This window comes from Myotis daubentonii, chromosome 2, assembly GCF_963259705.1.
Source record: "Myotis daubentonii chromosome 2, mMyoDau2.1, whole genome shotgun sequence".
Taxonomy (NCBI): Eukaryota; Metazoa; Chordata; class Mammalia; order Chiroptera; family Vespertilionidae; genus Myotis; species Myotis daubentonii.
In genome coordinates, this window is record NC_081841.1 from 19,830,417 (window position 1) to 19,847,799 (window position 17,383).

At 42.0% G+C, this 17,383-nt stretch overlaps 1 protein-coding gene across 1 annotated transcript in view; it reads left to right on the plus strand.

Moving 5' to 3' along the window:
* CCDC38 (coiled-coil domain containing 38) overlaps window positions 1-17,383 on the plus strand; it is a 38,562-nt gene that overhangs the window by 15,415 nt on the left and 5,764 nt on the right. Inside the window, exons 8-14 of the mRNA XM_059680879.1 lie at window positions 1,308-1,385; window positions 3,210-3,270; window positions 7,969-8,032; window positions 9,587-9,738; window positions 10,990-11,125; window positions 16,026-16,226; window positions 16,980-17,185. Coding sequence (XP_059536862.1) covers window positions 1,308-1,385; window positions 3,210-3,270; window positions 7,969-8,032; window positions 9,587-9,738; window positions 10,990-11,125; window positions 16,026-16,226; window positions 16,980-17,185 — 898 coding nt within the window. The remainder of the gene's footprint in view (window positions 1-1,307; window positions 1,386-3,209; window positions 3,271-7,968; window positions 8,033-9,586; window positions 9,739-10,989; window positions 11,126-16,025; window positions 16,227-16,979; window positions 17,186-17,383) is intronic.

A 17,383-nucleotide genomic window follows, 5' to 3' on the forward strand; every position in this document is an offset into this window, starting at 1 on the left:
CGGACAGAGGTAATTATATATCTTATTAATCCTTTAAGATATAATATATTATGACAGTGTCTTAGGAATTAACACAGTATGGTACTAATGTTTGGGAGTCAGCTTAATGGACCAGAAATAGGTGCTATTATATATAAGAATTTTTTTAAAAAATATATGTTTTTATTGATTTTAGAGAGAGAGGAAGGCAAAGGGAGAGAGAGAGACATCGATTGGCTGCTTCCTGCATACCCCTGACTGGGAATTGAGCCTGAAACCTGAGCATGTGCCCTGACTGGAAATTGAACCGGCAACTTTTTGGTGCATGGGATGATGCTCAACCAAACTGAGCCACACCAGCCAGGGCTATAGACAATAATTTAATAAGTGATCAAAGTGGGGTCACAAGGAAAGACTTCTATTTCTAGTAACTTTGAGGTAACAAGAACCAGACACCTTCCTGCCTGAAAAGTCTGAAAAACGTACGAAGCAACAGTTTTCAGTCATTGGACATCAGGAAAGATGCAAAGGAGCCCCTCAGAGAGAGGCAACAAATGAGATGGGCCCCGTGAGGGCCTCCGGGTGCTGCTGGGGACAGAATGCAGCTCTGGAAGGGGGAGCCCAGGTGGGCCCAGCAGTCCCCATGAGATGAAAAGACAGAGCTGGGGTCCAGGGAGGGCGCAGAGCAGAGCACTGGAGAGGAGGGGGCTACTCAGAGAGCCGATTCTGAGACTCTGGGGTGAGAACATTGACATCACAGAAATCGGTCAACAACAAATGAGGGAGGATTTTTCCCCAGAGAGCTGGTTGTTAAGCATTTACCAGTACATCTCAGATGGCCTTTCTGCTCAGCTCCCCTGTGTCTTTCACTCCTGAGTTTAAGTTAGACACATGTGTATGAAATATTGAGTGAGCACAGTGATGACACTTGGTTAAACTCTGTACATGATGTTTGACAAGAGGAAAAACAAGTGGAAAGAAAAAGTGAGAAGCATTTGCATCTCACAGCTTAAGGTTCAGTGCTCCCAGACTTGCCATCTAACTAGAGAATGCTCAGGCAGCAATGAGTCCAGAGCAGTGAATGGCTCACATTGCGATTTTAGAGGTTATGACCGACTGATGCAGGAGATAGAGACCGCCTCGTGCCCTCGAGGAGGTCTGCCTGCTCCAGAGACCGGCCCTTGCTGTCTACATCATACGTTTATTGGTTACGATGTCCCCATCTTATATTTCTGTCCCTGGAAGCTTTTACAATAATGCTACTTTCACTCGAAAACAAAGTTCTCATTTTCAGAAGTGGGTCCTCCCTCTTTCTTTTCCATTTCTAGGATTCAGGAAAATAAACCACAGTGAGAAATGGACTACATCAGATTTAGAAGAAAGTTCCCGGGGGAAAAGGAGCTCAGGTAACACAAGAGATCTGAGACTTCACTCACAAAAGTAAAACCAGAGAAGGTGCCCATCTCCAAGTGGAGATCAAGGACCTATTAACCTGGAAAAGAGGGCGGGAGAGTGAGGACTGCTGTGGTTTCAAGTCAGAATAGGAGAAAGAGTGACTGAAAGTCCTAAGAGTGCGGGTGTAAGGAAAGATGATCTGGGGGGACCTGGGAGACACAGGATGAAAAGACTTGAGACCATTTTTGCCACTGCTCAGTTCCAAATCAGGATCAGATGTGGACATAATATGTGGGGAACAAGTGCATGTAGACATGGCGGGAACAATTGCATGTAGATGTGGGGGGAACAAATGCATGTAGATGTGGGGGGAACAAGTGCATGTAGATGTGGGGGGAACAAGTGCATGTAGATGTGGGGGGAACAAGTGCATGTAGATGTGGGGGGAATAAATGCATGTAGATGTGGGGGGAACAAGTGCATGTAGACATGGGGGGAACAAATGCATGTAGACGTGGGGGGAATAAATGCATGTAGATGTGGGGGGAACAAGTGCATGTAGATGTGGGGGGAATAAATGCATGTAGATGTGGGGGGAACAAATGCATGTAGATGTGGGGGGAACAAGTGCATGTAGATGTGGGGGGAACAAGTGCATGTAGATGTGGGGAGAACAAGTGCATGTAGATGTGGGGGGAACAAGTGCATGTAGATGTGGGGGGAATAAATGCATGTAGATGTGGGGGGAACAAATGCATGTAGATGTGGGGGGAACAAATGCATGTAGATGTGGGGGGAACAAACGCATGTAGACGTGGGGGGAACAAGTGCATGTAGACATGGGGGGAATAAATGCATGTAGATGTGGGGGGAACAAATGCATGTAGATGTGGGGGGAACAAATGCATGTAGATGTGGGGGGAACAAACACATGTAGATATGGGGGGAATAAATGCATGTAGATGTGGGGGGAACAAACGCATGTAGATGTGGGGGGAACAAGTGCATGTAGATGTGGGGGGAATAAATGCATGTAGATGTGGGGGGAACAAACGCATGTAGATGTGGGGGGAACAAGTGCATGTAGATGTGGGGGGAATAAATGCATGTAGATGTGGGGGGAACAAGTGCATGTAGATGTGGGGGGAACAAATGCATGTAGGTGTGGGGGGAAAACGTGCATGTAGATGTGGGGGGAACAAGTGCATGTAGATGTGGAGGGAACAAACGCATGTAGATATGGGGGGAACAGGTGCATGTAGACATGGGGGAACAAGTGCATGAAGATGTGGGGGGAACACGTGCATGTAGATGTGGGGGGAACACATGCATGTAGACATGGGGGAACAAGTGCATGAAGATATGGGGGGAACAAGTGCACGTAAATGTGGGGAACAAGTGCACGGGTGACTTGTATGTGTCAACAGTAGGTTTCTCCACCAATGTAACAATTGAAGTGTCCAACATTTTTTTCCCTTCAATTAAAAAAACCCTGTGATTAGAAACATATATGATTAGGTAAAAATAGAACCATGACTCTTATTTCACAATTTATGTCTCTGAGTTGTGACATGTATCATTTTGGGCAAATGCCCCCCGCCCCCCCCCCCCACCAGTTTGCCTTTGATTTTATTCTTATGCTTGAAATCCAATTTCAGTAGAATAAAAGAGCTTCATTTTCTATTATTATAATTCTAATTTTTTTAAGTAATGGGCATATCAACGCAGAACAATGAGTATCTTGAACCAAATAATAAGAATTAATTTCTAATTATATGTTATTTCTTTCACCTCCACTATCACCAATGACATGGACTTCACCTGGACATTTTGAGCAGGAAAACAACGCAAGAAGCCCCCTTCCAACGTAGAGAATGGCGAATCACCCTTATCAGAGTATAGTACTTACTTGATGAACTCTCTTGGAAACAGTGTTTTTCACCAAATATCTCCCTTATCCTTTCTTTAACATATACTACCACGTAGTCACACCCATTATAACAGATATTGGAGTTCGTGGTTGCCATTTCTGTGTGCTCCTGAGGTGACTGAGTTCTTACAGGCCTCCCTGCGTTCTCTGAGAAGTGCCTGCAGCTGCTGTTTGCAGAAAATGCCTGTCACCTGCATCTTGGGTCTTTGTCTCTCAGAGTCTACTGCCCAACTGTTTATATGTTACTCTGCTGGCCTATGTGTTTGCAATTCACCACATCATTCAAAACTGAGGTAGTAGAACCATACAGCATTGTTGTTTGTTTCAACCCTGGCTACCACAAGGGAGCTTTAAGAAAATATATTGATGGCCAAGTTGGGTAACCCCAGCCCCAAGGAAAGGATCTGAGCCAGTACCACAGAATCCACGACAGTCATACATGACAAAAGTCAACACAGGCACTGTGCTCTGAATTCCAGAGGCACTACGGCATTTAGCAGTCACTTTTGTTTTTAATTACATGTTTATTTTGAGGTAATTGTAGATTTGCATGTGGTTATAAGAAATAATATAGAAACACGCTATGTCCCCTTTACCCAGATTCCCTCAATGGTGACATCTTGCAATTGTAGTACAATATCACAACCAGGATATTGCCATTAATAAAGTCGAGAGACAATCAAATACAGAACATACCCAAAAGGATTCTTCATGTTGCCTCTTTATAGTCACATTCACTTCCCTCTCTCCACCTCCTCTAACCCCTGGCAACCACTAAAGTGTTCTCTATTTCTATAATTTTTATAATTTTAAGAATGTTATATAAATGGAATCACACAGTATGTAACCTTTTGGGATTGGATGTTTTACTAAGTATAATTCTCTGAGGATTGATCCAAGCTGTTGGGTATATCAATAATTGGTTCCTTTTTTTTTTTTTTTTTTTTTTTTTTTTTTTTGCTGAGTAGTATGGACACACTACAATTTAATTATTCACTCACTGAGAGAGCAGAGTTGCGCAGCGGAAGCATGCTGGGCCCATAATTATTCACTCACTGGAGAACATCTAGATTGGTTCCAATTTGGGGCTATAATGAATAAAATTACTGTAAATATATTTATACAACTTTTTGTGTAACATAGTTCATTTCTCTAGGATAAATGCCTAGAATACAATTGCTGAGATGATAGTAAATGCAAGTTTAGTTTTTAAAGAAACTGCCAAATTATTCCCCAGAGTGGCTGTACCATTTTATATTCCCACCAGCAATGTATGAGGGATCCAGTTTCTTTACCTCTTCACCAGTACTTGGTATTTTCACTGTTTTCGTACTTTAGCTATTTTGATAGATGTGTATAACTTACTGTGCTTTTGATTTGCATTTCCCTAGTAGCTGATGGTGTTGAACATCTTTTCATGAGCTTGTTTGCATCTTTATATCCTCTTAGGTGAAATGTTCATTCATGTCTTTTGCTCATTTTCCAACTGGATTAACTGTTGGGTTTTGAGAATTCTTTTTTTTTTTTTTGAATAGAAATCATTTATTTATTTATTTATTTTAATTAAATCTTTATTGTTCAGATTATTACAGTTGTTTCTCTTTTTTTCCCCCCATAGCTCTCCTCCACCCAGTTCCCACCCCACCCTCTGCCCTTACCCCTCCCACTGTCCTCATCCATAGGTGTACGATTTTTGTCCAGTCTCTTCCTGCACCCCCACACCCCTTTCCCCCCAAGAATTGTCAGTCCACTCCCTTTCCATGCCCCTGGTTCTATTATACTCACCAATTTACTCTGTTCATCAGATTTTTTATTCATTTGATTTTTAGATTCACTTGTTGATAGATACGTATTTGCTGTTCACAATTTTTATCTTTACCTTTTTCTTCTTCCTCTTCTTAAAGAATACCTTTCAGCATTTCATATAATGCTGGTTTGATGGTCATGAACTCCTTTAGCTTTTTCTTATCTGTGAAGCTCTTTATCTGACCTTCAATTCTGGATGATAGCTTTGCTGGATAAAGTAATCTTAGTTGTAGGTTCTTGCTATTCATCACTTTGAATATTTCTTGCCACTCTCTTCTGGCCTGCATTGTTTCTGTTGAGAAATCTGCTGACAGTCCTATGGGTACTCCCTTGTAGGTAACTGGCTTTCTTTCTCTTGCTGCTTTTAAGATTCTCTCTTTGTGTTTTGCTCTTGGCATTTTAATTATGATATGTCATGGTGTGGTCCTCTTTGGATTCCTTTTGTTTGGGGTTCACTACGCTTCCTGGACTTGTAAGTCTATTTCTTTCACCAGGTAGGGGAAGTTTTCTGTCATTATTTCTTCAAATGGGTTTTCAATATCTTGCCCTCTCTCTTCTTCTGGAACCCCTATAATTCGGATGTTGGCACGCTTGAAGTTGTCCCAGAGGCTCCTTACACTATCTTCATATTTTTGGATTCTTTTTTATTTTTGTTTTTCCAGTTGGGTGATTTTTGCTTCTTCGTATTTCAAATCTTTGACTTGATTCTTGGGATCCTCTTGTCTGTTGTTGGATCTCTGCATATTATTCTTTATTTCAGTCAGTGTATGCTTAATTTCTAGTTGGTCTTTTTTCATATCCTCCAGGGTCTCACTAAATTTATCAACGTTTTCCAGAAAATTCTTGAAAACCCTTATAACCGTGGTTTTGAACTCTATATCCAGTAGTTTGCTTTCCTCCATTTCTGTCATTTGTGACCTGTTTCTTGTCTCCGCATTTTTTATGCTTCCCTGTGTTGGTAGAGTAGCTTTGTGTGCTAGGTGTCCTATAGGGCCCAGTGGCTCAGCCTCCCCAATTTCCTGAGGTGGACACTCTTGGTGCACCCCTTTGTGGGCTTTGTGCACAGTCTTGTTGTAGTTATGCTTTGATTGTTGTAGGTATCACTGGGAGGAATTGAACTCCAGGCCAATTGGCTGTGAGAATCAGCTGTGTCTGCAGTGGGAGAACTTCTGTGCTGAAGACACCCTTTTGGGGCCAAACTTGCTTCAGTGGGGCTTTGGTGCTCACTGAGTCTGCCCCCTGAGTGTGTCCCTTATGGATCTGAGGAGTTGTAATTGGATGGTTCCACTCTGACCACTGGGTACACTGGCTCTTGGATTTAAGGAGGTGCTAATTTAGCCTCTGCCTGAGGCTACTCAGCAGGAGCTACAAAGAGATCTGCAGATTCCCCTTCCTTTTTGGGGGGTTTGGAGGTGCCCAGATGAGGCCCAGCTGTGAAGCAATGTAAGCTGCTGTGGGGCCTTGGGCCTTCTCTTGGAAGTTCTGGGTCTGTCTGGCCCAGCTGCAATTTGTTAGGTAATTTTCAGGTTGCAAAGGGCCAGAGCATTCATATGCAAAAGCCTCTGCCGCAGCCTGGGTGGGGCGGGGTCTCAGGAAATCAGCAGGGCGGAGCAAGCAGCTATGGCGGATCCTCAGCCCTGCCCTAAGGAGCCCCGTGTCTCAGTGTCCCGGTAATTGCTGCAAGCACCTCTGAGGGAAAGCCGCCCTGGAGTTCCAAGTTCTGCCCGCTGCAAGACAGTCCAGTTTCTCCCCGTATGAGTCCTGGGTCCCCAGGGACTTCCCAGAACTGGAGTTCAGAGCAGTCGGGAGCTTGTGACTCCCTCCTGATTCAAAAAGACAGCCGCGTCCTCAGGTGCCAGCCCCTTTCCGCACGCTCTCGAGCCTCTGTACCTCTACACTTTACTTCCGCACCTCCTCTGAGTCTCAGTGTGCTTTTCTCTTTCCTTCTAGTTGTAGAATTTCCACTCAGCCAGCCTTCCTGTAGTTCTGGATGATGTCCGTTTTGTCTTTTCGTTGTATTTTTGAAGTTGTTGTGGGAGGCAGAAATTTCCAGTGTTTACCTATGCTGCCATCTTGGTTTTTCAAGAATTCTTTACATATTTAGATACTAGTACTTTGTGACTTTGTGGTTTGCAAATATTTCCTCTCAATCTGTAGACTGTCCTTTCATCCTTTCTAATCTTGGTTTCCATGATTTCATTCTTTCATGTATCTCTAACTGTCCTCCCTCCTCCAACCCATTTACTCACTTTCCCCATCATCACTGACCTCTACTTGAAAGTTCCTACTTCTTTAATATTGCAATTATTTTCAATATATCCTTCTTAAAGAGTTTTGCCAGAGCCACATAATTATTCTTTAATGATGTAAATTATCACTCTGGAGCCCACATTTTCTCATTGGAAGATATTTTTAAAAATAAAAGCTGCTCTTTAAAAAGCAAATATGGTATCACTCAGGGGTACAAGCTTGGTTTTGAGCACTAAGGCACATTCAGTTTTTCAAGAAGGCTGAGTTAAAGTGAACAAAATGGATGTGCAATGTAGGTTGTCATGTGTTTCTCTAAGAAAATTACCTCACTCTATAGATGCACCTCAAATAATTGGTACTGTCTGGGATAGCTCTTCCTGGTGGTCTCATTGTTTGCATATGTCACCCTTGTCTGGGTGAATCTAGTTTTCTTTGACACACTCATGGAATCCGTTGCTTCCTGAAGTAAGCAGTCCCCTAAAAGGCTAAGCAGGCTATTGAACAAAAATTAGGTTTGAGGTTCCAAAGAAAATTTAGAAGTGAAAGCAAACCTGTTGACAGAAAATGACTCAGAAATCAGGCATCTTTTTTTTTTTTTTCTTTTACAGCCAATCTGAAAGTTCAGAAGACAGTTTGGAATGCTTGATAGATGATGAAATGGACTTTGAAATGGTAACCAGATTATATTTCTTGATTTAAATATTGTGTTGGGTAAAATATTCATTTCTTCTTTTGAAATTAAAATTTTCTATTCCAAATATTCCATAACTTTCCAGAAGAAAAATATGATTTTGATACTGCTCCTCAGTTGTATATATAGTTCATCTTTGTCATGAGACATTTTATGAAAAAGAAAATGCTAAAGTAGGCAATAATTTGGGAGACATATTACCTACAGTTTTCCTGTAAAAAATAGCCACTTCCTGGCTGCTCATCATTTCATTAGAACTTGAGATATATTGAGGAGCTGAACTGTAAGATAAATGGACCTTCAACAAAATAGCCCTTCATGGCTATAAGATTGACTCTGAGCTAACCCCCACCCTAAATATGACTACAGAAACTCAAAAGGAGCACAAAACACTTTATTTTTTTAAATATGTTTTTATTGATTTCAGAGAGGAAGGGAGAGGGAGAGAGAAACATTGATGATGACAGAGAATCACTGATCAGCTGCCTCCTGTGCACCCCCCTCCTGGAGATCAAGCCCGCATCCCGGCCATTTGTCCTTGACTGGAATCAAACCCGGGACCCTTCAGTTCACAGGCCGACACTCTATCCACTGAGCTAAACCAGCCAGGGCCAAAAAACACTTTAAAACACCATCTATTATTATATAAAACACACCTTACCCAAGGCATTTTTTTTCTCGTGGCGGTAAAAAAAAATCACAAAATTTACCATCGTAACTATTTTTAAGTGTATGGTAGTGTTAACTATATGCACACGCTTGTGCAATAGATCCCTATAATTTTTCATATTGCAAAACTGAAACTCCATACTCATTGAACAACTCTTCTAACCCTCTCCCTCTAGCTCCTGGCTACCACTGTTGTAAGAGTTTTATTACTTTAGATAACTCATAAAAGTGGAGTCATGCAGTATTTGTCCTTTTGTGACTGGTTTCACTTAGCGTATCTTCCATGTTCATCCATGTTGTAGCATGCGACAGGCTTTCCTTCTTTTTATGGTTAACATTCCATTGTATGGATATACTACATTTTCTTTATCCATTCATTCATTGATAGCCATTTAGGTTGTTTTCACCCCCTGGCTATAGGAAAATATGATTAATACGGGTGTATAAAAATTAAATTTACTTAAAATAATGCATACTTACACATAAAATTTTGGAAAATGTAAAATAATTAAAATTAGGGGAGAAAATGGCCTTCATGTAGCCTCCTATCTTTATATTCCTTCTGTTTCTTCTCCCTTGCCTTTCTCTAGACCCCTTTCCCTTTTTCCTGCCCTCCCTCTTCTGCTTCGTCCTTGCTTCTTTTTCCTCACCCTCTGCTTCCACTTTCCCCACGCCTTTCATCTCCCCTACCACCTCCAAAGCCCCTTCCTGAGGCCAGCTCTCCTGTGGAAAGGCTCCTCTGCCATCTCCACCCACGTCTCCCTCACAGTCAGCCTGGTATTCCAGAATGCGTTTTTCTAGGAAGTCACGTGTACCTAGGCAGCATGGTGTTACGTGAATTATATTCTTCATTATTGATTCACTAGGAGCCAGAGCTGTATTTCAAAGAACCAGAAGAGCTACTTCAGGTCCTCACGGAGCTGGAGGAGCAGAATCTGACCTTGGTACAGTATTCCCAAGATGTAGATGAAAACCTTGAAGAAGTGAATAAAAGAGAAAAATTTTTACAGGATAAAATGTAAGTCATTGAAAACAAGTAGATTTATCCTATTACGCGAATTCTAACCAGAGACAGAGTCCAACTTATTCACGAGTGGTGCTTCCTGATGGTCTCTCTGGATTTAAGGTGAAATGTTTATGAACGATATTTACATAGTCTTGTATGAAAAGCTGAAGTTATATGTACACAGAATAGACTGGCTTTAGTTTCATTTTAGTCCCTACTTCCTTTCGCATGTCAAAATATCTTCCTAACTAGCAATAATAAAAGAGTCAAAAGAACGGAAGGGTCACTTACTGCCTTAGTTTTTGTTCACACCCATTTTCGCCCTATCATCTGGCTAATCAAACCATGGCTTGGAATTAGTGCTAACAAATGCATTTTCCTTGGCTGTGACTCTCCTCAGCAAAATAGCTTTTTTTGGTGACTTAAATATTGTATCATTTTGTAATGTGATATCAACATATCAGGGCTGTGATAAAAGGGACTTCTGTCAGGGGAAGGAGGCTGATTTGATGACTCACAACACTCCTTCCTATTGTAAAATTTCATATTATTACCATTTTGGTAAACAGCTCCGAGTCGCAGAGAACAGATCTTTGTATCTACCTATTCTAAAACTGTGTAGAAGCTTTTTCAGAACAGTCGTCTGGGCCAGAAGGTGGCAATCTTCTTAAACATTCAACTTCATTGAACTTTGGGACAGATTAACTTGTTCAGAAGTTATGAACCTAAAAATCATATTCTCACAGCCACCTGTTACCACTCACGTATCCTTTTAATCCATGTCTCCTCTCTCCCTGTCCTTACAGCTCTGGTGCCCCTATGATTTTGAGGGACGGTGGGTGGGGTTGGGCAGGAAAAGGGGACCCATGTCCGAACCCATCTCCAGATCTCTATCAGAATGTCTAGGTGAGGGAGTCAGGGGTCTCTATTTGGAACCCTAGTTTGGCAACACAGACAACAAGATCTCACCACAACTTGAATTCCTGACACCTCAGCTTTGCTGCTCTCTGCTGGGAGAGTCAGGGAAGTAGGAGAGGGGAAGAAAATGCTTCCGGAAGGTGGTTCAAAACAGCCCCTGGGCATTCTTCTCATTTCCACCTGAGAAGTTGCGTGTGTGTTGGCAATGTCTTCACATATAATCTCGGGTTTGGCTTGCTGGACGTAGGCTGCTAACACATGATCTGGAAGAGTGCCGATGCTCCTGAGTGATGGTTTATTGCATCAAACCACACATTACAGACAAGCCTCTTCCTTTTGTCATAGAAATTCAAACATCGAGTTCCTTTTGGAGCAGAAGGAAGTGCTTAGAGATAACTGCGTGAGAGAAGAGGAAAAAGCAGCAGAGCTGGAGTTAAGGTCCAGGCTATTTAGTTTTGGAGAATTTAATTCAGATGCCCAGGTAAGCATTCTTTGCCTATCGCAATCTTATTTTGGCTCATGACAAGAATTTGCAGTTACCTCAGTCCTAAGCACTGGAATGGGAGAATGAACAGTAAACCACAAGCCTCAAGTTGATGACACAGGCAGAAAACCAGCTTGGAATAATCTTGCCAGTGCGTAACAGTCCACTTACATAGTAAGACACAAAGCATTCAAATCGGCATTGGGGTTCTCTTAAAATGTTGCTCTAATTATGACCAAGTATGATGTTGAGATTTTTCCCCCATAAAAACATTTCTTTTGGGCAGAGTGTATACTAGTACACTCATATTGTACATATGAAGTAGCTCACTGCCTGTGATCATTTTGGTAGAAATTTAAGGAGTAAATAATTGACAGGGGAAGGACTGAATCAACACAGTGGAATATCTGACCAACACTGAGCGTATGATAAATTTTGGCCCCCTGGGGCTTGTGTAGTTAGTCATTATGGGAGGACCTGTAACACACGCTAATGTACTCACTTATTTACATGTTAGTCTCTCCTAGCTGGATGCAAACGCCTCGAGGGCAGGGATTTCTTACCCTTCTTGGCTAAGCTTAGTGTCCCTACAGGAGGTGCTCAATAAATGTTTGTTGAATGAATGATTAGGTTAGTTTCTAGACCCACAACTCCAACTAGCATTGGTTTTCTTGTAAAAATCACAAGATAAAAATTCATGCTGATATGTGAGGTTAACATCACATTTATGGTTATGAACTTGATTTTCAAGCAGAAGTAGATTTGGGGGAACTGTATCAGTCGATGATTGTCCTTCCCTACCCGTTGGTAGGCAGGGTTACCAAAGGCACCCCTTCCCCACACACACATGTGGGGATATGGTCGGGTCGCACACTGATAGAACAAGAAGTGTGGTGCTAGCTACCTTTTAGTTCTTCAATGCTGGTTTTTAAACCATTTTTTAAAATTGTGATAAAATATACATAACATAAAATTTACCATTTATCCATTTTAAGTATTACAATTCAATGGCATTAAATATATTCACAATATTGTGTAACCTTCACCACTATTTATAGAATTTTCCATCATCCCAAATAGAAACTCTGTATCCACTAAGCCATGATAGTATTTCCCCATTCCTCTATCTTCCCAGTCTACTTTCTTCCTCTATAAATCCGCCTACTTTAGGTACCGCATATAAACAAAATCACACAATAGCTGTCCTTTTATGCCTGGCTTATTCACTTAGCATGTTTTCAAGGTTCATCCATGTTGTAGTGTGTATCAGAATTCCTTTGATGACTGAAAAACATTCTATTGTATTTATTTACCATGTTATTTATCCATTCATCTGCTGATGGATGCTTGGGTTGTTTCCACCCTTCAATTTTGCTTAAATAATTCTGAAGCCGATTGACAGGAAAAATGTCAGATAATGTGATAGTGGCCCTCCTTCCCACCAAGCTCCTCTCATCCAAGTTTAGGGCAGCTATAAAAAAATGTAGCATTTTCAGTACTCTTAAACTTTGAGGCAACCTTGTACAGTTTATCTGAAAATTACTTTTAAAAGACTGAGATTGTTTGGCATTCATGTATTACCCTCTCTGGGAAAAAGCACTCTCTCTTAGGGATGTAAAATGCTGGGTGGGAAGGGGGAAGAGAGCAAACAAACTGTCAGGGGAAAGTATTATTTTCTTAGAATTTTCTTGCTTTCCCATTCCCATTCTTTCAGATCTCAACACTTGCAAAACATAATTTTTTATGAGTAAATAAACAGTTGCACCTAATTTTGAAATTCACAAAATTATCAGTTACTTTGGCACTATAGTCAATTATGATCTGTGAAATCAATTTTATTCTTTCAAAACTTCCACACTCCTAACTGTACTTAATCCCCTAAAAAACACTTTTCATTAATTCAATATATTACTTTGAGAGTAATATTTTAAATTCAGGCATAGATTTGATGGAATATTCAAATGTGCACAAATCATAAGTGTACCTCTCAGAGAATTTTCTCAAAGTAAGCACAGCCCTGTACCACTCCCTAGATCAGGGAAGACACCATGATCAGCACTCCCAGAAGCCTCTTGCCATCCCTTGAAGGTGACCACTATCCTCACTTCTCCCTCACTTCCATGCTTTTGAAGGTGACCACTGAGCTTGAGATAGATGGAACCGTGTAACATGCCTGGCTTGCCTGGCTTCTTTCTCTCAACATTATGTTTGAGATTCATCCATTTTGTGTAGCAGCTGTTTGCTCACTTTCATTGGACATGAAATGGAATGTAAGCTATTCCATCGTTTAATTTGCAGAATGTGGTCACCTCTTGGTTTAATTTTCCTTTCGACAGGGCACCGATCCAGTTCAATTGGGAGTTGTTTACATTAAGCACGCAGTAGAATGTGACATGGATAAGGCTTACAGAATCCTTGAGTTGGAAAGGAACTTTAAATGACATTTAGACATCTCCCCATTCCTATCCAGTTTTGATAACAATGATTCCTTCTATCTATTGCTCTGGTCGGATCACTTCCCATTCTGTTGGAAGGCATCCAATGTTCTTATCCTGGGAGTCTTCCGCCATCCTGCCCCACTGGACCTCAGGAAGCAGGCACACCTCCCCCTGCAGCCCCGCCTCCTCCGAGCTCTGGGCTGGGCCTGCCACCTTGTGGCAGCTCCAGGGATTGAACTGACTTTTGGTTTCTCTGTCAAGAGTAGGCCTGCATCTTTTTATTATTATTATTATTCAACATTTATATTTGCATCAGAACTTAATAATCCCATAAATAAATAGAGCTCTCAATTATTTTTTTAAAAAATCAAGGGATATCGTATGTATTTAGACATATTAGCAGCGTAAAGATGTATGCTTCAACACACTTATTGGGAAAACGTCTGAAAATATTACTACACTGAAGTAATCCGCAGGAACCTGACATAAAAGTTCTCTAGAATACCAACAGTTCAGTTCAGGAAATTCCAAAAAAGGAAAAGGGGTCAAATAGGAAATAGCCTCAAATTAATTGACAAAGTTCAGTGCTTAATCCAACTTGATTTTTCTCTCCATTGCAAAAAAAACAACGACAACAAAACAAAACAACCGAGTCTCAGGGATGGGTGGGTGAGTCACTTAGGTGAAAGTTCATCTACTGGAATAAATGGAGAGGCCGCCTGGGCAGGTGACTCCGGGGAGACGGTGGTAGCGCTGACTTTGGAGTTACAGGAAGAGCCAGTACTGCTGCTGTTTCCATCCAGGGCATCAGAAGATACACACACACACCAGGATCTGACAGCTGCGCGACGTCAGAAGACAGCATGTTGGTGATGCCCTGGAAAAATCTCTTTGGCTGATAATGAGTCTCCATTTCACATTTTCTTTTCAATGGTCCAAGAACACTTGGTCTAATGCCATTAATGGGACTCTGGCTTCTTCGAGGAGCAAATCGGGTCGTTGGCTGGGAATCGGACTTGGAGGCAATCCGTGGCTACTCACAAAACTTTGCAAGGATGGTGAAAAGCACTGCTTCCCGACTCCCCGGGTGGGGGCAGATGGTGCTTGGTGACACCGGAATGCAACCGATGCGCTTCGGGGAGGCGGATTTCTCCACATCGCTGTCACTCAGGCTGAAACTTTCCTCCCAGGAGTGGCTTATCTGCACGGCGTTCTGCACCTCGGTCTCTCGGTTAAGTCCATGCCCTCCTCCTGTTGGATCTGCTGCAATGGGCGGCTGTGCCTGCGGACCGGGAGGCTGGGAGCAGCAGGCCAGGGCGGTTCGGGAACATGGTGCTGTTGCGCCTGGCGCGCGGCGCCCCGGCCGGGAACACCCGCCAAGTGTCACTGAGGCTGTGGATCAGAGGGGCGCTGTTAGACCTCCGGGGGGTGGGGGTGGGGGGGCGCCGCCCTCCGCCCGGCTCCCGCCCGTGCCCCGAGGCAGCTCCAGGTCTAGCTCCATCTTCTCCTGTTCCTGTCGGGGGCCAGGGAGGCGGGGCGGTGCTCAGAGAGCTGGGGCTCCGGTTCCCGCAGTCCAGGGCCGCCGCCGGCGCCACCGCGGAGAATCTGTCAGCGGTCTCGATGCAGGCCTGCACCTGGAGCTTCCCTTTTCTTTGCCCTCGTGCTCGTTCGAGCCAGGCCCTCAATCGCTTTTTCATGAGTATTTTCTTTACCCTCGCCCCCTGCTTCTATTTCTCACGCCGTTCTTACCTTGAGAAAACATCTTTCCTTGTCTTTTCCTCTCGTTTGACAGGAGGAACTTAAAAAAAAAAAAAACAAAAAAAGGCTACTGCCCATCCGTCTCTAAAAGGCTTAAGTGTTCAAGAAGTCTCCAGAAATTTCCTCCAGTTAACCATTCTCATGTCAAAGGTGCCTTTTCTGAGAACTAGTGTTCAATGTATTTTTGAAATGACTCACATTGCAGCAATATTGTTTTTTCACATCCAATGTATACTTCCGTCCTTTGATGGGTTACTTTACCTTTCATTGTTCTGTGTTTCTGAAGTTTTCTAAAGAAATGTGCTGTTGATATAAATGGGAAATACAATAGGTGTTATTTAGAAAGGGAGAGGGAATAAAAGAAGCTGAATGGCAAATAGGACTTTTGCTTTGTTCTTTTCCTTGTTCCTTTTATATTATTTCAGACTTCCCTAAGTTTTCTTTAAAAAGCATATTTTAATATAAATAGGAAATAGAAAAAATTTTGAAAAACGGGGGCTTTATGGTAAATAGAACCATTGGAAAGGTGGTTGAAGCAGGAGGTGGGAGAAACAGGCTGTTGGAAGTCGCCTCCTGGTAATAGATCTTGACCTGTAACTGTTGGTGGCTCTGTAAGGAGTCCCACGACTCCAGGAGCCACATCTGTCTTGAGTGTTATTTTTCCTCCTTGGCTTCATGGTGATTCTCATCTTCTTGAGCAGAAGCAGGCATTCGGGCAGAATGCTCTCTGGAGACACCTTAACCTTGCCCAGCAGTTTATTGAGACCCTCTTAACTGCGAATGCTGAGCCCCCAGAAGAGAATGAGGATGAGAGTTATCTTTCGGCCCCGAAACACATCCCGAAACAAGTTACCTACAAGCTCGAGCATATCAACTACGTGTTAAAACGAAGGAGTAGCCAGGTACAGGGATCAGCAAGGTTTGGCCTAAGCCTCTGTTTAGACTAGAATACTGCCATGACTTCCCAATGGAGAGAGTGAAATTTAAACTTCCCCAAAGGCTTTTGTAGGCCAGCCAGGGCATCTGTTTTCTTGTAACTGTTCTTTTCCTCTGAGAGAATGCATTCATTTATTCAGCAAACATTTAGTAAGTGCATGGTTATGTGCAAGGTGCTGTTTTAGGTATAAGTGTTAACCTAAGAAATAGCTCCTGCCCTCCAGGTGCTTACAGTCTAGACAGGGAGATAAGGCATGCATGCAAATAACTATTAGACAGGATGATTACAGTTTTAGCAATTAGACTAAGAAGTGCAAAAAAAAAAAAAAAAAAAAAAAAGGAGTGCTGCAAGGAAAGGCATTGCAGTGGCAAAACAGGATTTAACTGTGTATGTCACCTCTATGTGAATGCCCAGGGAATCAGATACACAAAAACATTAAAAAAAATCACAATTACTTTTATACCTAGAATAAAATATTTTTAAAGAAAATAATCCAAGGTGTTACTGTAGCAATGATCTGTCTATAAATTGTTATAAATATCATTGCTGCATTTTCTCACTCTTCTAAGTCACACTGAAGTTTTTCTTTTAAAGGAAACACTTAGTATTATATAAAAGCCTTTTCATTATACTATAGTAAAACAGAACTTTACATTTATTGAACAAGCAAATAGTGATGTGATGTTGTTTTCTGCATTCCTTTTCTTCTCACTCTCAGGAAAAACTGATAGACTCTCTTAGTAAAAAAATTAATCAAGTTTACAAATTCTGCATTGGAGATAGTGAGGTTGGCAGCCTCAACCCACTCCAAAAGCTGGTAAAAGTGGAGTCTCGCCTGGTGGAACTGAGTGATCTCATTGATGCCATTCCCAAAGAAAATGTGGAGGCAATTGAGAGGATAAAACAAAAAGAACGACGGCAAAAGTACGTCTTATATAAGTGTAGTGGATGACTTGATGCGTAGTTGTATTTGTTTGGATTCCACATTTAGCGAGTCTCTATTATATGGCAAAGATAACCACATAGAGACACAGTGGGAGGAACCCTCTGCCCTGCCCTCCTCATAGAACTATTTTTTAGTGGGAAAACACATTCACCAAATATTATCTATACTAATAAAAG